This window comes from Dromiciops gliroides, chromosome 4, assembly GCF_019393635.1.
Source record: "Dromiciops gliroides isolate mDroGli1 chromosome 4, mDroGli1.pri, whole genome shotgun sequence".
In the NCBI taxonomy this organism is placed as follows: domain Eukaryota; kingdom Metazoa; phylum Chordata; class Mammalia; order Microbiotheria; family Microbiotheriidae; genus Dromiciops; species Dromiciops gliroides.
In genome coordinates, this window is record NC_057864.1 from 158586245 (window position 1) to 158607191 (window position 20947).

The 20947-nt window shown below is 47.3% G+C and overlaps 3 protein-coding genes across 4 annotated transcripts in view; 2 read left to right on the forward strand and 1 right to left on the reverse strand.

Moving 5' to 3' along the window:
* The first annotated feature begins 4501 nt into the window (after positions 1-4501).
* Positions 4502-10019, forward strand: LOC122726756 (glycosylated lysosomal membrane protein). The gene is made up of 6 exons (XM_043964694.1): positions 4502-4655; positions 5697-5954; positions 6151-6351; positions 6554-6772; positions 9016-9272; positions 9411-10019. The coding sequence occupies exons 1-6, from the start codon at positions 4536-4538 to the stop codon at positions 9577-9579; spliced, it is 1224 nt and encodes a 407-aa protein (XP_043820629.1). The 5' UTR covers positions 4502-4535; the 3' UTR covers positions 9580-10019.
* Positions 10020-11304: 1285 nt separating this feature from the next.
* Positions 11305-17429, reverse strand: TMEM79 (transmembrane protein 79). Its single transcript, XM_043963220.1, has 4 exons — positions 17305-17429; positions 15573-16352; positions 14640-14853; positions 11305-11925 (listed from the first exon to the last, which is right to left on the reverse strand). The coding sequence occupies exons 2-4, from the start codon at positions 16285-16287 to the stop codon at positions 11715-11717; spliced, it is 1140 nt and encodes a 379-aa protein (XP_043819155.1). The 5' UTR covers positions 16288-16352; positions 17305-17429; the 3' UTR covers positions 11305-11714.
* A 972-nt stretch (positions 17430-18401) lies between these two features.
* The window catches only part of SMG5 (SMG5 nonsense mediated mRNA decay factor), a 34776-nt gene continuing 32230 nt past the window's right edge, over positions 18402-20947 (forward strand). For both annotated transcript variants that reach the window (XM_044001663.1, XM_044001664.1), the window contains exon 1: positions 18402-18622. In XM_044001663.1, coding sequence (XP_043857598.1) covers positions 18549-18622 — 74 coding nt within the window. In that variant the 5' untranslated portion in view covers positions 18402-18548. The remainder of the gene's footprint in view (positions 18623-20947) is intronic.

The following is a 20947-nucleotide window of genomic DNA, read 5'->3' on the forward strand; positions in this document are numbered from 1 at the left end:
CTCCTTCATACTCATCATTAAACTCTCCATCTTCCAAACCAGACCTTTTTTAGTCAGTCACTAATACCTCTGTCTTGCTTTTAGCCTTTTTTATTCATTCCTATAGGACAGTGACTAGAAAGGGCACGAATGTTTGGCCATGAAAAAAGATGAGGATCATTTGAGGAAACTTTCCTGAAGCTAAAGAATCCTTAGCTATCTGGGAAACTTTAAAGGTTCATTGAGTGCATCCTCCTTTCCACTTCATAGATGGGGGAATTTGGGTATCAAGAGGCCAAGTGGCTAATCTAAAATTGCAAAGTTAGGAAGCCAGTGCTATAACCCAGGTCTCCTAATTCCTTTTCTAGAACCCATATTTTTCTAAGTTGGACAGCATAATCTTTTTCCCTTCTGTAGTCCTTAACCCCCCCCCCCAAGTTGAAGTCTTGTTCCGATTGTTTATATTTTTTAACTAATTCAAAAAAATCTGATTAACTAGGGTAGTAAGGGAAGCAAATTACGTCATCCACCTTGATTTTTTTTTTCCTGTGTTACTTCCTCTTGGCTGCTAGGCCTTATGATTCACAAATTCAGTCATCCTACTCCTTCCTTCCTAGCTGTAAGACTTCTTTGTTCATAAAAAGTTAAGAAAGGGCAGCTAGGTGGCGCAGTGGATAGAGCACCAGCCCTAGAGTCAGGAGGACATGAGTTCAAATCTAGCCTCAGACACTTAACACTTACTAACTAATTGACCCTGGGCAAGTCACTTAACCCAAATTGCCTCGCCAAAAAAAAAAAAAATACGTAAATTAAGAGGTATTAAGTGGGGGTTGGGGAAAGGTGTAATGCATAAACCCTTGAAGCCCCATTTTTTTCCCACCCATCCTCTCCTGGCATCTCCTACCTCCTAACAGCCTTTTCTCCCCTTCATCTTCTGGGGGACCCTAAATAAAACTGCTTATCTTTTGCTTGTAAGGAGCTAAAATTCTAGCTATACTGTCTAAAATTATCTAATGAGTGGTCACCAGTAAATTATAAGCTTTAGCAAGAGTTTATACTTTTAAGCATTTACTAAGGAGAATAAGAATTTGGTGGAGAGAGGCCTAGATTCAGCTATATCTTGGGGAGCCAGTGTCTCCTGTTCCTCTTCCCGCTGAGGTCCTCCAGAAAGAGTGAGAAAGCAAGTCCCACAAGCCTCCCATGAAACTGGGAACATCCCATCCACATGCACACACAGCTCCAAGTTAATTGGCTGGTAGCTTTGATAGACAGTACCCAGGAGCAAACTTCCTGACCCCAAGGAACTGACCACATGGCTTGCCCTCAGATTCCTCCTCATGGCAGAGCTTTCCTACAGTAACTCTCCAGCAGGTGGTGTCACTCCAATTGTTACATGCTAAAACATTTATTTTCTTGGATTGTAAAAAATTTACCCAGGACTTAGATCCTTGCTGGAAAAGAAGATTATTTCTCAAAAGAGGGTATCTTCATAGTTTTTGAAAGGGACCCAAACCTTAGAAATACAGATTTCTGGGCATCTAGGTGGCGCAGTGGATAGAGCACCGGCCCTGGAGTCAGGAGTACCTGAGTTCAAATCCAGCCTCAGACACTTAACACTGGCTGTGTGACCCTGGGCAAGTCACTTAACCCCAATTGCCTCACACCAAAAAAAAAAAAAAGAAAGAAAGAAATATAGATTTCCCTTTCCAGCCCTTCACTTAAGACCTAATTTTGTGGCTACAAGTTAAAAGTCTATATGAGGGGCAGCTAGGTGGCACAGTGGATAGAACACCAGCCCTGGATTCAGGAGGACCTGAGTTCAAATCCAGCCTCAGACACTTAACACTTACTAGCTGTGTGACTCTGGGCAAGTCACTTAACCCCAATTGCCTCACCAAAAAAAAAGTCTTTATGAGACCCCAAGGAAATGGGTGGAGCTGGGTAGGTTCATTAATATCTTAGTGGTCTACCTCTTCTATCCTTCCCATTCTTATTGCTATGCTCAAGGACTGTTATACAAGCCTTTTTTTTTAGGGGCAATGAAGATTAAGTGACTTGCCCAGGGTCACACAGCTAGTAAGTGTCAAGTGTCTGAGGCTGGATTTGAACTCAGGTCCTCCTGAATCCAGGACCAGTGCTTTATCTACTGTGCCACCTAGCTGCCCCATACAAGCCTTCTAACAGGCTTCCCTGCTTCCATTCTCACTCTCTTAATCTGATTTCTAAAAACCTGAAATAAAGCATTCAAGACCATTACAATCAGCTTCCAACCTTAAGACCCTCTAGTTCCCCACACATACTATATCCTTAAAATTGGTGGCCTCACTTCCTCAAATCATCTTGATTTTCTCACCTCAACCTGTTCCCTTTCTGGAAGTCCATTCCCCCACTCCCTACATCAGAATTTTTAGCTAATGATGTTCTTCCTCTCCTGTAGCATGTTTGGTAAGAGTTATATAAAGCTAAAAGGAAACAGAAGAATTTATCTAGTTCATTTTGCACAGCAAGAAGTTTCAATGAGATTTTGCCTTGCCTTTTATTATCCCTAAAGGACTAATAACTCACACTTGGGGAATTAATTAGACACCTGAGTCTCTTAATAATAAATCACAGAAAGCACTTTTCTCAAAACCCTGTGAAGCAGATAATGCAAGAATTATCCCCATTTTACAGAAGAGAACAGGACATGGCGAAATCACATTGCCCAGGGTCACCAGACTAGAGCAAAGACCCAAATCTAGACTCAGCCCAGTGTTCTCACCAAGAACTACACCAAGCTACCTGCTTTGAGTGCTGATTCCCAGTTTTTGTATCACTTCCCTAGCACTTAATAATCAACAAGGGGGCAGCTAGGTGGCGCAGTGGATAAAGCACTGGCCCTGGATTCAGGAGGACCTGAGTTCAAATCCAGCCTCAGACACTTGACATTTACTAGCTGTGTGACCCTGGGCAAGTCACTTAATCTTCATTGCCCCACAAAACAAGACAACAAGCATTTGTTAAACATACCTGTTATGTGCCAGGTATTGCTCTAGGCCCTAGGAATAAAGAAAAAAATGGTCCCTGCCCTTAAGGCACTGAGATCCTACTGGGAGATTGCAACTTGCCTGTCTCTCCCATCCTCAAAAAACCTTCCCTTTAACCTATCCCTTGTAACTATCATCCTAAATCTCTTCTTTCCTTTGTGGTTAAATTCCATGAGAATGTCTCTTGAAGACAACATCTCTTTCTCTCCTCTGACTGCCACCACCCTAGTGCAGACCCTGGTCACCCTGGACTGTTTTGACAGCCTGCCTCAAGTCTCTCCCACTCCAATCCAGCCTTCATACTGCAGTGTTGGACTATATTATCCCCCTATTCAAATAAACTCCTGTTGGGCGGCTAGGTGGTGCAGTGGATAAAGAACCGGCCTTGGATTCAGGAGTACCTGAGTTCAAATCCGGCCTCGGACACTTGATTTACTAGCTGTGTGACCCTGGGCAAGTCACTTAACCCCCATTGCCCAGCAAAAAAAAAAAAAAATCAATAAACTCCTGTGGCTCCCTATCACCTCCATGATCAAATATAAAATCATTAGTTTGCCTTTCAAAGCCCTTCATAACCTAATCATTCCCTATTTTTCCAGCCTGTTTGTTTACACCTTACCAAATACACTCTTGCCAAATACTGATCCAGTGACTCAAGAACAAGGTGCTCAGTTCCATCCCACCCCAGGTATTTTCTTTGGCTGGCACCCTCTCCCTCCTATCTTAAAGTACCACCTAAAATCCCACCTTCTACAGGAAGCCTTCCCAAATTCCTCTTAAATTCTAGTGCCTTCCCCTCTTAACTATTTCCTATTTATCCTGAATGTAGCTTGTTTGAACAGTTATTTGCTTGTTGTCTCTCTCCCCCATTAGATTGTGTGCATTCTGAGGGCAGGGCCTGCCTTTTGCCTCTTTCTGTATCCACCCTCAGCACTCATCCTGGCACGTAGTAGGCATTTAGTAAATGCTCACTGACAGATTCAGAGGTTGGGACTAATGCCCTCCAAAGAATGGGGGAAGTTAGGAAATGATGGGTGCTCCTTTCTTCCCTGGTTTTTGCCTATCCTCTATCCAACTAGGTGGGCAACGGATAGAGTGCCCGGACTGTAGTCAGACCTGAGTACAAATCCGGCCTCAGGCAGCTTCCTAGCTGTGACCTTGGGCAAGTCGCTTCACCCTGTTTTCCTCCGTTTCCCCATCTGTCAAATGAGCTGGAGAAGGAAATGGCAAACCACGGAACAACTATCCAGCGTGCCCTTTACACAGGCTCATTCCTGCATCACTTCCAAAGGATCAAATTGGGGGTGGGGGTGATTCTTCTTCTTCTTCAAGGGTTCTAATACGAAAGGTCAGGGTGTAGTGTAGGCTTCACCCCAAACTTCCCTATCCCTCTACGGGGGCGGGGATCCAAGGGAAGACAGGCGGCCCCTTTAAGAGGCAGCAGAGGCTTCCGCCCTTTAAAGGACTCGGCGACTGCTGTCGCCAGTCACGTGACGCGAGCTCCGGCGAGCTCCGGGCGGCTGCGGAGGCATGCTAGGGGATAGACCCTGGGCCCGGGGGGTCTCTCCCCCTGGCCGCTCTCTGCTCCTCCTCCAGTGCCTGCTGCTGCTCCGAGCCCCCGCCGGCCTGCTCGGGGACCAGACCCGCCGGGTGAGGGGCCGCGGGAGCACGGAGATTCGGGAGGAGGAGGGGGCGTTCGGGGAAAGGGAGGAACGAATCTTGAAAGGGGAAGGAGCTCGCGAGGTCTTGGGGGAAAGGGGGCTCCTGGGCCGGGCACCTCGAGGACTGCCTGCCCTGGAGGCCGTGACTCAACTCCGAGTAACCTGCGTAAGGGCAGGCGTTGGTCTTTGCCCCCTTCGGGTCTAGAACTACCAGGTTTTAGCATTCCCTCTTGCTCCAAGCCCCCCCCCCACCTCTCCGTAGCCTCTCTCAGGGACCCCCCTACGACTCCCCGACAAAAAAGCCTCGTTCTGCCCCGTCCCGGTGTCCTCCCAGCCCCTGCCGCTCTCCCCTACTGTGCCCAGTAACTTCTAGCTCTTTCCCCCGGGGTCTTTGCTGAGTGGGATGGGAAGTACATCCACTGACCCCTGTAATAGAGACTCGAGGAGAAAGGAGGCCGAAGCATTGATTTTATTTCTTTCGAAAGAAAGGTGCACCACACTCACTGGGACAACCAGGAGGTGTGACACACCGGGATTAGAAATCAAGCAGTTTTTATACTTTTTACAGACATCTAATTTGAGCAAAATGCGGCAATTGGGTTCAGCAATAAATCATTCTCCTGGAATGTTCAGCGATTACTTATTTTGCAACATTTTCAGTTTCTGCAACAACTTTATCATGTCTATGTAATGTCTCGATGCAGACTCTTTGAAACAATTTTTAAGTTGATATGCCTATATTTAGAAAGGGGGGGATAGTAGCTTCCCATTATTGCCTCTCTCTAGAGAAAAAATAGAGAGAGAGAAATAGGGGGCTCTAAAGGGCTTTAAGACTTTGAGATCAGATCACTAGGCCGAAGGGGGGAGCACTTTCCATCTCAGAGGAGGGTCATATCCATATGTCCCTCTCATTGCCAACCATTGCTTCTCTAAATCCTGTTTCAGTACTTCTGCCCAATCCCCTTTATCTCCTGGAGCACAAAAGCAGATAAGTTAGATGCAGTCTTGACCTCCTACCCGCTTGTTGCAGGTGTCTCTGGAGGTTATCCCAGGACTGACGGACCCCTCACAAAACCTGTTGCACATCCGGGCTGTGGGAGCCAACTCTACAATTCACTACATCTGGAGCAGCCTGGGACCCCCAGCTGTGCTCTTTGTGGCCACAAACACCCCTCACAGTGTCCTGAGTGTCAACTGGACCTGCCTGCTGTCTCCAGCACCTGAAGGGAGCCTGACTGTGCTCCCTGCTGATAGTGTTCAATTTTCCTCAGCCTTCATCTTCCCCAGGGTGAGGGAACCCAAGGAAAAGCTTTCAGCTTGAGGGTATAAACTGAAAATTGGTGGGATGGCTCAGAGGTCCGGGTGGAGATCTGGAATCTGGGAGGGTAGGGCCTGATGACTAGAAGGGCAGAACATGGTAATTTAGGAGTGAGCAGGATCCAGGCCTGAAAACTCCGCCTCCTATTCCTTTGCCTCTCTGTCAGCTGTTTGAATTTGACGGTACCAACAGTTCAGAAGTAAAGACCGGGTCCCTGAGAAAGTCTTACCCACCCTACCTCCTGGCCGACTTCTCCTGGGATGATGTCAACAGCACGCTTGACCCCACTACCCTGAGTGCCACATTCCAGGGTCGACCTTCAGAGGACCCCTTGGGAGCCTTCACCAATGGCAGCCTCGCATTCAAGGTTTGGGGATAAGAGACAAGGAACTAAAAATGGAGTCTACCCAGGTCGGAGAGAGGTTTCTAGCTGTCTGTGACTTTGGTAGAGGGCAATACAGTGGTTAGAGGTGGGGCAGGAGCGGGGAGAGAGGGGATCTTTGTGCCTTGTCTCTGTCTTGGTCCCATCTTCTCAGTTTCTCTTTCACTGATTCCCTCACCCCGCCCAGGTTCGTGCTTTCTCTGGTTCTGGTCGTCCAGCTGGTCTCCCTCGACTCTTGCATACAGCAGACACCTCCCAGCTAGAGCTGGTTCTGTCTGGGGCTGTTCCTCGTGGAAACCACTCCCTTTTTGGGCTGGAGGTGGCAACTCCAGTCTTGGATTCCCAGTGCCCCCAGCTAAAGGAGCAAGAATCCATCGATGATGAATATTGCCCTGCAGTATTCCAGGTCAGGCTTCAGTGATGGGATTGAGATTTGGGATGGTTACCCAAAGAGAGATTAGGGAATAACTAAATTTTCCAATTTTTTTTTTTTTAAGTGAGGCAATTGGGGTTAAATGACTTGCCCAGGGTCACACAGCTAGTAAGTGTTAAGTGTCTGAGGCCGGATTTGAACTCAGGTACTCCTGCCTCCAGGGCCGGTACTCTATCCACTGCACCACCTAGCTGTCCCTTAAATAACTTTTTTTTTTTTAATTTGGCAGAACAGTGAGGGTTAAGTGACTTGCCCAGGATCACACAGCTAGTTAAGTGTCAAGTGTCTGAAGCCATATTTGAACTCAGGTCCTCCTGAATCCAGAGCTCATGCTCTATCCACTGCGCCACCTAGCTGCCCCCTTATTTTCCAATTTACAAAGCACTTTCACAAAGACCTCACTAGAAGCATGGTGAGGTTAGGCAGGATATTTTCTTCATTTAGCAAATCAATAAGGAAACTCCATCTCAGAGAGATTTAAATGACTTGGGGGCAGCTAGGTGTCGCTGTGGATAGAGCACAAGCTCTGGATTCAGGAGGACCTGAGTTCAAATCCAGCCTCAGACACTTGACACTTACTAGTTGTATGACCCTGGGCAAGTCAGTTAACTCTCATTGCCCTGACAAAAAAAAAAGAGAGAGAGAGAGATTTAAATAACTTGCTTCAAATCCCACAGCTAACAACAGATCAAAGACTTGAACCCTTGTTTGAGGCACCTTGGTAGCCCAGTGGGTAGAGTGCTAGGGCTGGAATCAGCCTCAGACACTTGCTAGTTGTGTGACCCTGGATGAGTCACTTAACCTCAGTTTTTTCATCTGTAAAATAGGGATCATGATAGGAGCACCCACCTTCCAGGGTTGTTGTGAGGATCAAATGAAATAATAATAGTAAAGTGTTTGGCACATAGTAAGCACTATGGAAATGTTAGCGGCTGTTATAATGATGACAGTGAAGGTGGTGATGGTGTCTCCTGATTTCTTCCCTTGGAAATGAGTGAAAGTGAAGAGTCAGAAATGACTCTTAGGTTGCAAACCTGAGTGACTGAAAGAAAGTGGTACTCTTTTAGGGGCAGTGGGGGTTAAGTGACTTGCCTAGGGTCACACAGCTAGTAAATGTCAAGTGTCTGAGACCGGATTTGAGCTCAAGTCCTCCTGAATCCAGGGCCAGTGCTTTATTCCCTGCACCACCTAGCTGCCCTCCGCCCCCCCCCCCAAAAAAAAGTGGTACTCTTGACAAAAATAGGGAAGTTAGGGCAGGTTTGGATATGTTGAGTTTAAAATGCCTGTGGTAAAGACAATCAGCAAGCTATTGGTGACTCAGGGCTAGGGCTCAGGAGAGAACAAAGGGCCAGATATGTAGATGGGGGAGTCATCTCTATTGAGATGATAGTTGAACCTATGGAAGCCAATGAGGTCACAGAGAAAGAGAAAGAGAACCCAGGACAGAGCCCTGCAATTCATCAGAGCATAGAGGGCATATGGATAATCCTGCAAAGGAGACTACAAGAAATTGGTCTGACAAGTGGAAAGAGACATGCACCTGAACTGTGTCATGAAAATCTAGGGAGGAGAGAGTAGCCAGCAGTTTTAAACACTGCAGAGATGTCAAAATGTCGATTTCAATCAAATGAGATATTGTGTGTAAAGCACTTTTCAAAACCTTAAAATGCTCTATAAATGTCATTTTAAAAAATTTGTGTTTTGTTGTTTTGGGTTTTTTTGGCAGGGCAGTGAGGGTTAAATGACTTGCCCAGGGTGACACAGCTAGTAAGTGTCAAGTATCTGAAGCCGAATTTGAACCCAGGTCCTCCTGAATCCAGGGCCAGTGCTTTATCTACTGCACCACCCAACTGCCCCTAATGTCATTTATTAATTCCTTACCTTTTACCCTACTGATAAGTACTTATGGGAAAGTGGCTGGAAAGGAAATGCATGGAGGTATGGAGTGGGGAGATTTTAGAGGGGCAAATGACGGGAGTCCCTTTTAAGATCTGTACTCGGGGCAGCTAGATGGCGCAGTGGATAAAGCACTGGCCCTGGATTCAGGAGGACCTGAGTTCAAATCCGGCCTCAGACACTTAACACTTACTAGCTGTGTGACCCTGGGCAAGTCACTTAACCCCAATTACCTCACCAAAAAAATAAAATTTTTTTTTAAAAATTAAAACAAAAAAAAAGATCTATACTCTTCCACCTTCCACCCTTCCTCCCTTCAGATGAATCAGTTACTGTGGCATTCCCCACCAGAAGGCTTCCTGCAGTGGCGGCCAGTAGCCTTCTCACAGAAGCAGCCAACTCTTAAAACAGCCCTTCCCTGCCAAGTGTCCCATCCCAGTCCTACCTTGGCTACCCTAGTTCCACAGTCACCTATTGTCAGAGCCTTCTTCAGCTCCCCCGTTAACTTCTGCACCTTCAACCTGACATTTGGAGACTCTGCTGATCCAGCCTATGAGGACCATCGCTACCTCACTTGGTGAGAGGTGGAACCTAGGGGAAGGAAAGGGAATTCTCAGTAGGGCAGGTAGGAAGTGAAGGGAGGGTACAGGGGTTGATGAAGTTATATGGGATTAACCCAAAGCTTTCTTTCTTTTTCTTTTTTCTGATCCCCTAGGTCAGCTCTCTTGGGCATAGGAATCCCCCCAGTGGATTCCTTCTCACCTCTGCTCCTGGGAATAATGGTGGTCGTTCTGGGGGCCCCTGGGCTTCTGCTGGTAGGAGGGGGCCTGATCCTTCTGCTACTACGACATAGACGCTACTCAGAGTATGAACCAATCAACTGAGGTTCTGATCTCCCCACAAGTGCCTTTCCAGATGCTCCTCCCTTCACCACACTATATTGAGAACAGGGATTCACCTTGGAATAAGGAAGACAGGACATCATGCCTCCTATTCGTCTATTTCTGGCCCCCAGTCTTCATGTTAATACCAATGTCCCTAATTCCTTTCCTTTTTTTTTTTAAACTGAACCTTCAAGCCTCAATTTCTTCAGGTCTCCCCTGGACAAGGGAACATCAGGAGAACTGGTTAATGATGAAAGGGGGATGGAGCACCTAAATTCTAGTCTAATATTGGTCCTCTTGGATCCCTTTTCTTCCCATTCTTTTCCAGTATTTGGGTTGGGAGTGTGAGCCTTATACCTGGATCAAAGCATTGAGAAGCCCAACTCCTGATCTTTGGGTTCCTAGAGGGGTAAAGATGAAATATATACTTATTTTTTCAACATGCTGTAGAGTCTCTTGGTGTATGTTGAGGGAGAGGGAAAGAGGTGGGTAAGGGAGAAAACCCATCAGAGATGAACATTCCTAAAGTACATTAATTCTCCCTGTTGCCATTGGGAGCTCCATGCCCCAGACACAGAGACATGAGTGCTGTGCATCAGAGTTTTCTGATAGTTTGAACTGAGCAAGGAGGCTTCTTAAAAAAGGAAGAAACAAAGAAATAATATGGTGATTTACTCCATCCCAACTCCCTCTCTCTCCAACATCATATTTTACAAATGGACCGGTCTTAAAACACCTCCTCCCTCTCCCCTTCTCCCCACACATACAAACATCAACACTTCAGCCTTATACTGCCACATCTCACTTTGGGAATGGGGCTGGCTGCCTTTACCACTCACAAATAGATAAGAGGGTTAGGAGGGGGAGGATGGCAACCCAGCCAAAGCAGTGAAATTGGAACTGTTTGGACTTCGTTTAGGATCATTGGTTTAGGGCTGGAACAGCCCTTAGAGGTCATGGAGTCTAATGCTCTCATCTTATAAGTAAGGAAACTGAGACCGAGAGGTTATGACATGTTTCTTCCAGCTAAGATAGAAAGGTCGCTAAGGAGACATTTAAGGGAAGCCCAAAGTTAAGACTGCCCTCAGGTCCTCATGAAAAAACTTCCATCCACTTTGAGAGTTCCTCCTCCTGGGGCAGCTAAGTGGCACAGTGGATAAAGCACAGGCCCTGGATTCAGGAGGACCTGAGTTCAAATCCAGCCTCAGACACTTGACACTAGCTGTATGACCCTGGGCAAGTCACTTAACCCTCATTGCCCTGCAAAAAAGAAAAAGACTATAGGCCTTCACAGCTTCACCCCGACTTACCTTTCAATATGGGCAGCTAGGTGGTGCAATGGATAAAGCACAGGCCCTGGATTCAGGAGGACCTGAGTTCAAATCCGGCCTCAGACACTTAACATTAACTGTGTGACCCTGGGCAAGCCACTTAACCCTCATTGCCCGGCAAAAAAAAAAAAGAGTCCCTCCTGTTTGTTTTGGGCTGATGGGCCAGGTAGATAGAGCAGCCCTGGAATCAGGTAGACTCCTCTTTAGGAGTTCATTCCGGCCTCAGGCACTAGCTGTATGACCCTGGGCAAGGCACTTCACTGTGTTTGCCTCACTTTCCTCATCAGTAAAATGAGCTGGAGAAGGAAATGGCAAAACCCCCCAAAAAGTGGCTACAAAGAGTTAGACACGTCTGAAATGACTAAACGACAACCTTCTGTTTCAAAATGGTTTATTAAGTTATTCCACAGCTTCTCTCTTAAGCAAATTCAGACGATAAAGACAGGTTTGCTTTCCCTACCTCCATTCCCTCCTCTCTAAGAGGCAGGAGTTCCTCCCACTAGTGCTACAGAAAAATCAAGGCAGTAATAGGCTTGAAGAGGCTTTAGGATGAAGTTGCCTAAGGCAGTGTAAGACCTCTACTATGTGTCCCCTGCCCTCTCCTCCCAGCCCCCCAACATCAGAGTCAAGGATTGGCAAGGTTCAAAAGCAACTAGTCCAAAGGTCACAATCCAGGAAGTCAAAGGGCAGAGACGGTATATCCAAAGTCCATTCAGTGAAGAATCTGGATCATCTCAATTTCCTGGGGCTTGGGGAGATGGGGGTGGGGGTTGGGGGAACATCAAGAATAGGCAGGAGAGGGTATCACCCCCAGAGATGTGGCTTGTAGTCAGCAGCTCTCACATGGTCTGGGTAGTCAAGGCGGCTGTCTGTGGCCGTGAACATACGCTCCGGCTCCACCAGGAACATGTAGTAAAGATTCCACACCAGCATAGAGAGCAGCGGCAGGAAGGTCAGCCCGTAGCCAAAGCCTCGGAAGGACCGGCCTACTGCAAAAGTCAGCCAGTACACCAGCCTGGGAGAGGAAACCAGAACATCTCATAATTGGAAGGAACTCTGCTTAAAGACATCCACCAAGAAGGAATTCGCCAATTTCTAAAGTAGCCTGTTTAACTTCTGGACAACTCCAAATGTTAGGGAGTGGGTTGTTGCTTTTTTTTCCCATTTTACAGGATGTCCCAAAAGAGTTAAGCTACTAACTTAAAACCGCACTGGGGCTTTTGGGAGCCTCTAGATAAAGCCTCATTCTGCTTCTCTGCCTAGTTCTCACTGGAACTTTCAGAATAAAACAAACCTAACCTTTCTTCCACATGATATCCCTTCAAATATTTGAGGACAGCTATCATGTCCCCTTTATCGTCTCTTATCTGGGTTGAACATCCCCAGCTCCTTATATGGCCCGGTTTTCAGTTCTCTCACCATCTCAATCACCCTGCTCTGTTCTAGACTCAATTCAGCTCGACATTCTCCTTCCTAAGATGTGGCGTCCAAAACTGAACATAATACTGTATGTGCCACCTAACCAGGGCAGAGTACAGCAGGGGGATCATTTTCCTCATTCTGGGCATGGAGTTTTTATTGATGCAGCCCAAGAACACATTATCTTTTGGCAGCTGGCAGTCCACTAAAAGTCCCAGGTCTTTTTTTGTGTCAGCTATTGCCATGCCATCCCATCCTGTATTGGCACAGTTGATTTTTGTTTTTTTAATAATTCAAGTGTAGGATTATTTTATCTTCTATTAAATTTCATCTTGTTATAAGACATGTTTGAAGCCCCTTAACATCTTTCAGCCAACATCTTTTAGCCATCTCATCTTTGGATTTAAGTATCTGTATCTTTAGCCGGGTTGTTGGCCTTTGTTCCACATTTTTAGGAGGGCCAAGGATAGATTACAGGGGCACTCCACTAGAGAGAGAGGGTCAGGGAAGAGATTAAGGTTTCAGGTTGAGAATTAATCCCACTCCCAACCCCCAATAAAGCAACTGTGGTAAGAGGTTAGGGTTAATTGAGGTATAAAAAGTTAAGAGTAGGAAAAGAGGTCATATATTTGGGACCAACCCATACTGGAGGGTAGAGTTTAACTCACAAGGAAGGCTGGGTAAGTGGAAGGAGGGATCTGTATAAATTCTTTCCAATTCCTAGAAAAACTCAGAAAATAGATCCTAAGCATAAAGGATGGCATACATGTAGTATGGTAGAAGGCTAATAGCAAAGACAACCAATATGTCAAATTAATATATAGTGAAGTGGAAATGGCTAGTATTAGAGTACATGGAGTTATCCAGGGTGTTCCAGAAGTCTTAGTGTGGTTCTGAGTGGGTTTTAAAAAAAAAACTGCCCTAAGACTTCTGGGACACTGGATACCACAAATTAAGTAACATTGAAGGGATCTAAGAAGATAGGAGGCAGCTATGAAGTTTAGTGGATAGAGTGCTGGGCCTGGGAGTTGGAAGACCAGAGTTCAAATTTGGCCTCAGACACTAAGCTGTACAACTCTGGGCAAGTTGTTTGCCTTAATCCACTGAAGAAGGTAATGGCAAACCATTCCAGGATCTTTGTCAAGAAAACCCCATGGATGGTTTGGTCCACAGGGTCACAAAGAGTGACTGAACAACAAGAAGACAGTTAATATACTGGATAGTTTAATGGAGGTTCAAAAAGAGTTTAACAGGCTAGAAAAAAATAGACTGGAGGGACAGCTAGGTGGTACAGTGGATAAAGCACTGGCCCTGAATTCAGGAGGACCTGAGTTCAAATCCAGCCTCAGACACTTGACACTTACTACCTGTGTGACCCTGGGCAAGCCACTTAACCCTCATTGCCCCACATAAAAAACAAAAACAAAAACAAAAAACTGTATAGATTCATGGGCAGCTAGGTGGCGCAGTGGATAGAGCACCGGCCCTGGATTTAGGAGTACCTGAGTTCAAATCCAGCCTCAGACGCTTAACACTTACGAGCTGTGTGACCCTGGGCAAGTCACTTAACCCCAATTGTGTCACCAAAAAGGAAAAAAAAATAGACTGAAAGGTAAGCCCTAATGAGGACAAATGTAAAGTTCAGCATTTGAGTTGAAAAAAAATCTATACAAGCAGAAGATGGGGATTAAAGGAGAGACTTAGCTTAACACTAGTTCATGTGAAGAATACCTGGAGGTTTTACTTGACTATGAGCTCAATGTGAGTCAACAGTATGACAGGCAGCCAAGAAAACTGGTATGTTATGAGGCTGAATTAATAGATGTATGGAGTACTGAAAAAGGGAGAATTCTACTACACTCAGTGTATTGCATTCAGTTCTAGACTACACACACACACACACATACACGCGTGTATGTATATATGTGTATATGTATGTGTGTGTGCGTGTGTGTGTGTGTGTATATATATATATATATATATAAATTTTTTTAATGAGGCACTGACAAACTAGCATGTGTCAAAAGAAGGATGATCAGGATGGTATGAGGTCTATAAATCATCTTCCATAATCATCAATTGAATATTTCCAATGGGGATGTTTCCCCCAGATACTTAGGAAAGACACAACAGCCTAGTTCCATGTTTTTATACCTTTTATATAGAGATGCCATGCAAAAGAGGCAATAAATTTGTTTGCAATCGCTCCAGAGATTATACTTTCTAATGTCTGGAATCATCTAGGTCTTCCCCTCCCCTTTGCCAACCTTTCTATAAATTGCACAAATGCCCAGTTCACCCCTAACTCACCGGGAGATGGCGAAGAGGCCAGTAAGCAAGGGCAGCAGCTTGAGGGTATCCTGGGGCAGGTACGTGGCCAATACAGCCAGATTGAAGAAATAGAGGATGAAGAGCTGGACAGACTGGGCCACATATCGCCGGTGGATTTCAACTTCTCTTTGTTGTTCTCCAAAGGGATGGAGTGCAGAGAAGCACAGCAGGGAGAGACCATAGACCAGAAGCCCTGGGTTAAGAGAGAATGGGGTCAGGGCAGCTAGGTGGCGCAGTGGATAGAGCGCAGGCCCTGGAGTCAGGAGAACCTGAGTTCAAATCCGACCTCAGATACTTAACACTTACTAGCTGTGTGACCCTGGGCAAGTCACTTAATCCCAATTGCCTCACAAAAAAAAAAAAAAAAAACCAAACCAGAAAAGAGAAAATGGGGTGATGATATGAAGAAGATGGGGAAGAAAGAAGAGAGAGAAATTGGGAAAAGTAATGGGAAAGGATCAAGGAAAAGCAAGAAGAGGAAAGATTAGAGTTGCTGGATGAAGGAGGATGAAAAGATGAGGTAATAAGAGCATTTTGGCAAAATTGGACGTGGTGCTTAAAAAGAGCAAATGCATAGGAAGCTAGGGAGAGGCACTCAAAACGTGGGAATAAGGAGTGAGAAAGTGTTCAATGGAAGAGTCCAAGGGCATGGAATAAGAAAAGGGAGGTTTAGGATGGGAAGAGGTACAGGCTAAACATGTATGGGGAAGGGAAAATCAAAATCTTTGTGGCCCTTTCAGAATTTTGATGAGCCCAGTTCCCATGCCTAGACTTCCCCACATCCCATGTCTAGAAATTGCACCAACCATTCCAAATACCAGATCGAGCTTGTTCACTCTCCCTGGAGAGACACTCTTAATGTCAGCATCCAGTTTCTCCCGGGATGCCTATTCCCTTCCCACAAATACTCACCTAGAATTATGGGAAAAGTGGCAAAGACCCCACAGCGGAGTGTGTAGACGAGTCGAGAACTCATGGTGGGCAGCCGGGGGGCATCGAAAGGCAGGAAGGCATAAGCTCCATATAACAGGCAGGGAAAGAGGATGAGAGCAGCCCCAAAAGAGGCCACGGCCCTCAACCCCTCTCGGCCACAGCCTCCACAACTCCTACAGTGGGCAGGGGGCACAACTGCTGCCTCTGCCCACTTCCGTTCAGGGGGTTCTGATCGGGAAGCCCGGGGCAACAGAAAGGCCTGGCATTCGCCCTCAACCTTTTTGTCACAGTGGACAATAAGCTCTTCTTGGGGCCTCCTCTCAATGCACTGTGGGTCAATTGGCACAAATGCTCGGGCTGCCTGTTCAGGCATCAGGTTAATGTCTTCCTCAACTGGCTCCTCTGGCTTTAGGGGCAGCTCAGCTAGAATGGGTTCTGTATCACTTCCCTGCCAACCAGGGGTGTCTGGGAAGGGGGCACTGGGCTGGGGGCCAGTACCTAATGATGTCCTCACCCAGGGCAAAGTAGTAGCTTCACTGCCAACCTTTCCAGTCTCATTCTCACAAGGAGCAAGCTCTTTCCCATCTTCCCCCTCTGGTCTGAGTCCATTAGGGATGAGGGGCTGGGGCAAATTCTTCTCAAGGGCATCTTGCCCCTTTACCTCCAGCAAAGCCAATGTCTCAGGTTCTGTCATGCTGGGGCAAGGAAGGGTTCAGATGCCTTGAGTTCTTGGGTATATAGTACTGGATTGCTGTCACCCTAGGAGGAAGAGGGAGAATTTGTTAAGAATCTTCATCCATAGGGAAGAGAGCTTTAGGACCAGTATTAGGGGAAGGAGCTAGAGAAAATTAAGTCACGCTCCCCTATGGTGGGCAGAGGCCCCCATACTCTCTCTAAAAGATTTTGCCCATGTCATTAAGATGAGCACCAGGAATTTAACTCTGATCCCTCCAAGCCTGAAAATTCTAAATATCTATGATTCTAACCTCCTTCTCTCCTAAATCTTAGGAATAATTGTGGGTTGGAAAGAAAGTGTAGAAATTGCAGAACCTGGGAAGGAGAAACTGAAATGGAGTCACATTTTGACATTATCTCAGCAGAAAAGGGTGAGTCAGAGAGAGAGAGAGAGAGAAGCCAGGCCTCTTCCCTCCTTCCTCAATACTTCTGTGGTCTTGGCCACGGCCATCCATATCTACAAATGAATGGAGGATAGAGTATCTTCAGCCCCCTCCTTCTACCTACTACCCCAAGGGCCAGGAACCTTTTCAGCCCCCCCATAAATCTTATGCCCCTGATTCTGCTAAAGATCTTTCTGGGGAGTGAGATAGCCATGCCCTCTCCCCAATGAAAACCGGAGGCTCCCAACCTCCCAATCTCCTCCCAGCAAGTTTTCCCCCCATAGGATTAAGCTGGACACCTGAGAAAGTAAACAGCACCCACAGAAAAATGCCCATGGTTAGGGTTTGGGGGGTAGGCAGAAACAGCCCATTCTGTCACTTGGCCAACTTCCTGGATACCGCATTAATAAAGTTTAAGAGTCCAATCACCTGGGAAATCTATTTCCAATCACTGAACATTTCCTACTTCCCTTTTCCTATTTCCCCATCTCCTTCCTTGCCTTCCAATTCTTCACCACTGATTGGGCTGATTTCCCCCAAGTTCTCCATGCCTCAACCTCCCCCTCACACCCCCAACCTATAGTGTCCCTTACTTTCCATCTGAAGAGGTAGAAGGGAGATCCCAGGGCCCATCCGGGAAAAAGAGTCGCTCCAGCTCCGCACTGGCTCTGCAGGTATTTCTTCGTGTCTCCCTCCCTTTACCTGCAGCAGCTCCAAACCTGTCTGACCAGAGCAGGTGGGGCTGGGATTAAAGGGGAAGCCCCACCCTCACCCTACAGAATCCTCCGACAGAAAAGAAAGAAAGAAAGAAAGAAAAGAGAAAGGGTCACTGTCCCTAAGGTGTAGGTGTGGCCACATTAGGCATGTTAAGAAGTTGTCCATACTCGTGGGTCTTGTGTGGTAGAGACTGGCTAGGAAAAGGCACGAGGATGATGGGTTTGTGTCTAGGTGTCCAAATTGGTTTGGACAGGCTGATATTAATGTATAATTTGTGGGTCCTGGCCTGTGAGATGGAAAAACTTGTTCCCATTTCAACACTTTTCCAGCCTAGGGACTGGGCTAAATCACCAGGCAGGCTGAAGGAAGGCTGGACAGCAACCAAGACGTCTCATGGGGGTCTTGTAGGAGACACAAAAATGAGATGTTTCCCCTTTCCAAAAGTCCTTGAAAGAACTGGAGAGAATCTTGTTGGGCTGGGCTGAGTTGGGCGAGGCTAAAGCGGACTGGTCTGGGCTGGTCTGAGCAAAATGACCTGTGCGCAATCAGAGGAATTGCTCCTAAGATAACCTCAGGTTGGAAGTCATGAAGCAGAAGACAGGGAAGGGAAAATCGGTGTAACTAAATCTTTGGACGAAGAGGAGGGTCTTCAACTACTTGAACCAGATCTTAAAAGCAGAAGAATGGACTGTGTGACCACAAGAGAATAAGGTCACACTCAGCACTCCTGCTAGAGACCTGACCAGCCCTAACCTCTCTTGGCTTCCGCCCTCTGCATTGTCTTCTGTCCTTTCCGTCGGCTTTGTCAATAAAGTTTTTTGCGAAGTGTGAGAAGCTAGAAAAGCGGCCATATTGCCCAGAGTTAGTATTGGCAACTCCCGGCCCACCGGAAGAGGTAAGATCTCGCGAGATCTGGCGACAGTGAAGTTGCTGGCGTGGTGGCGCTGTTCTCGCGAGACTTTGTGGCCGGAGGAGGAGCCGTCGCGGGCAGCCGCCTCACAGCGATGGCGGCCGAGCAGGGCCGGCGGCGGTGGCGGCGGCGGCTACGGCCGGAGACGGCGGCAGTGGCGGCGGGTGGCGGGGGCTTGTAACCGGGAGCCGCCCCCGGGCCCCGGGCACCATGAGCCAGGGCCCCCCCGCAGCGGAGAGCAGTGAGCCCGAGGCCAAGGTCCTGCATACCAAGCGGCTTTACCGGTGAGAGGGACGGGGTGGGAGAGGACCCGCTGGAGGGGGGGTGGGGGGTACGAGGTGAGGAAGAGGGGGAGGGGGGGGTAAAAGGCAGTCGGGGGCGGGGCCACGCTGAAGGGGCGGGATCACCTAGGGTACAAATGGAGAAGGGGAGGGTAGGGTAGAATTTTGGAGGGAGCTGGGAGGGGCGGGACTTTCGAGCTCTGGGTTAGGGTCTAAGTTGGAGATGGGGTGGAAGGTGGGTTGGACACGTGGAGGAAATCTGGTGGCCTCGAGGTTGGGACTGAATCCCTGGGAGGAGTTGGAGTAAGAAGATAAAAATAGGGCTTGAGGTGTGTTGGTGACACTGAGATCTTTGGCATTCCTTTGGTGGGAAGGAAAGGGGGGGGGCGGCCTTCAGCCTGCGAGAGAAACCTCAGAAAAGAAAAAAAGGGAAGGGTAAGATGGGGGGGTAGTGGGGAGGGATTGTGGAAGTAGGACGCACAGAGTTTCCCTGGGAACTGGAAGGCTGGCCTATATTGGCCGTGGGCCTTAAGGGAGGTTTAAGAAGTGATTGATTGGGTGTGCTGTAGGGGTACCTGGAGGTTTGTGGGTCCTTTTTTCTCAGCCTTGTGGCTGATTTCACATACTTTATGCCTAGTCTCTGCCACACCTCGTGGCTGGGAAAAGAGCAGGATGGCCTCCCTCCTCCATTCCTCAGTGGAGTGGTATTGGGGAAATGGGAAGGGGAGGTTGGCTGGACCTTTAATCCTATGATAGGGTCCCCTCTGCGGTCAGGGGATACCTAGTGATGCTGCATTTAAGCTTTCCATCCCTGAACCTGCGGTTGCTCTTTGCCTTTGGCTCTAGCTTGGGGGCTCTGGACAGGAGAAGGCAACTCTTCATATCCTCAAGCTGCATCCCAGCAGGGAAAGAGTCAGGGCTTATTGTATCTTCTTCAGCAAGTGGGCATTGTGCCTGTTTCAGCTGTACCAGCCAGAGGGCATGGGGAGATACAAGCTGCTCCAAAAATAGTCCAGTGATCAAATCCAGCAGCCCGAAGGCTCCCACCTTGAGCTGCCCCTCAGCAGTCCCTGGGTGTATGAAGAGTAGGCTGGGGGTGGCACGTGTGTCTCTTCAGTGCTGCCGGGTGTCAGTGCTGCCTGTCACAAAGCGTGGGCAGACACTGGGTGAGATTTCTCTCTAATCTCCTGCACCCGGTAGTTGTTCTGACCCTCTTCTGAATCATCTCAGAATCTAGTCCCTTCTAAAAAGCACCACTTTGAAATGCTTAAACTGGTGTGTTGGCACATGCATGGACAGATGTTGCAGTTCTATCCCTGTGCTTGGCTTCAAGCATGAGATTTGAGACATCCAGTCACCTGTCATTATGTACATGTAGAAAAGGCATTTGGCAAATGAGAACTGGGGGTGCCTTTTTTTAGTTCTGTACTTAGAGAAAGGATTTTCTGTATACGTGTAGGACCTGTATTTCTCACCCTTAATTTCTTTAAAAGTGTAGTAAGGAGCTACCCCCATCTGTGAGTGAATGAGTAAGCAGGGAAAAGGATGTTGGAAGTCATAAGGGTACTACCGTAAAAGGGATTCCTTTCTTCATACACACACTCCTTCCCCCAGCTGTTAATCAACAAGTATTTTTAAAGTGTGCTTGGCAATGTGCTGGGCCATGGGGAATGGAAAGAAAAAACAAATAGCTTTCAAGAACCTTACATTCTAGGGGCAGCTAGGTGGTGCAGTGGATAGAGCACTGGCCCTGGATTCAGGAGGACCTGAGTTCAAATCCGGCCTCAGACACTTAACACTTACTAGCTGTGTGACCCTGGGCAAGTCACTTAACCCCCATTGCCCCACAAAACCAAAAAAAAAAAAAAGAAAAGAAAAGAAGAAGAAGAAGCTTACATTCTAATGGGGGAACAACATCAAGAGACGTATAGAAGATGCATGCATGCAAAAGAGAGATGAGGTAACCCTAAAATGGAAGGTAGCAGCAGCCAGAGGAACCAGGAAAGGCCTCCTTCAAAGAAGGTTTGAGCTGTCTTAACGGAAGCCAGAGATCGAGAGGCAGAAGTGAGAAAGGGAGAGCATTCTAGACATAGGGAATGGCCAGTGCAAAGTCACAGAGACTGAGATGTTGCATGGGTCAGGAACAGCAAATAGGCAAGTCTGGCTAGACCATGGAATCTAATGAAGAGGGTAATGTGCAAAAAGACTGAAAAGATGAGAAGCGGGCAGAGAATTTTATTTTTGTTTTGTTTTTGCAGGGCAGAACTTGTCCAGGGTCACACAGCTAGTAAGTGTCAAGTATCTGAGGCCAGATTTGAACTCAGGTCC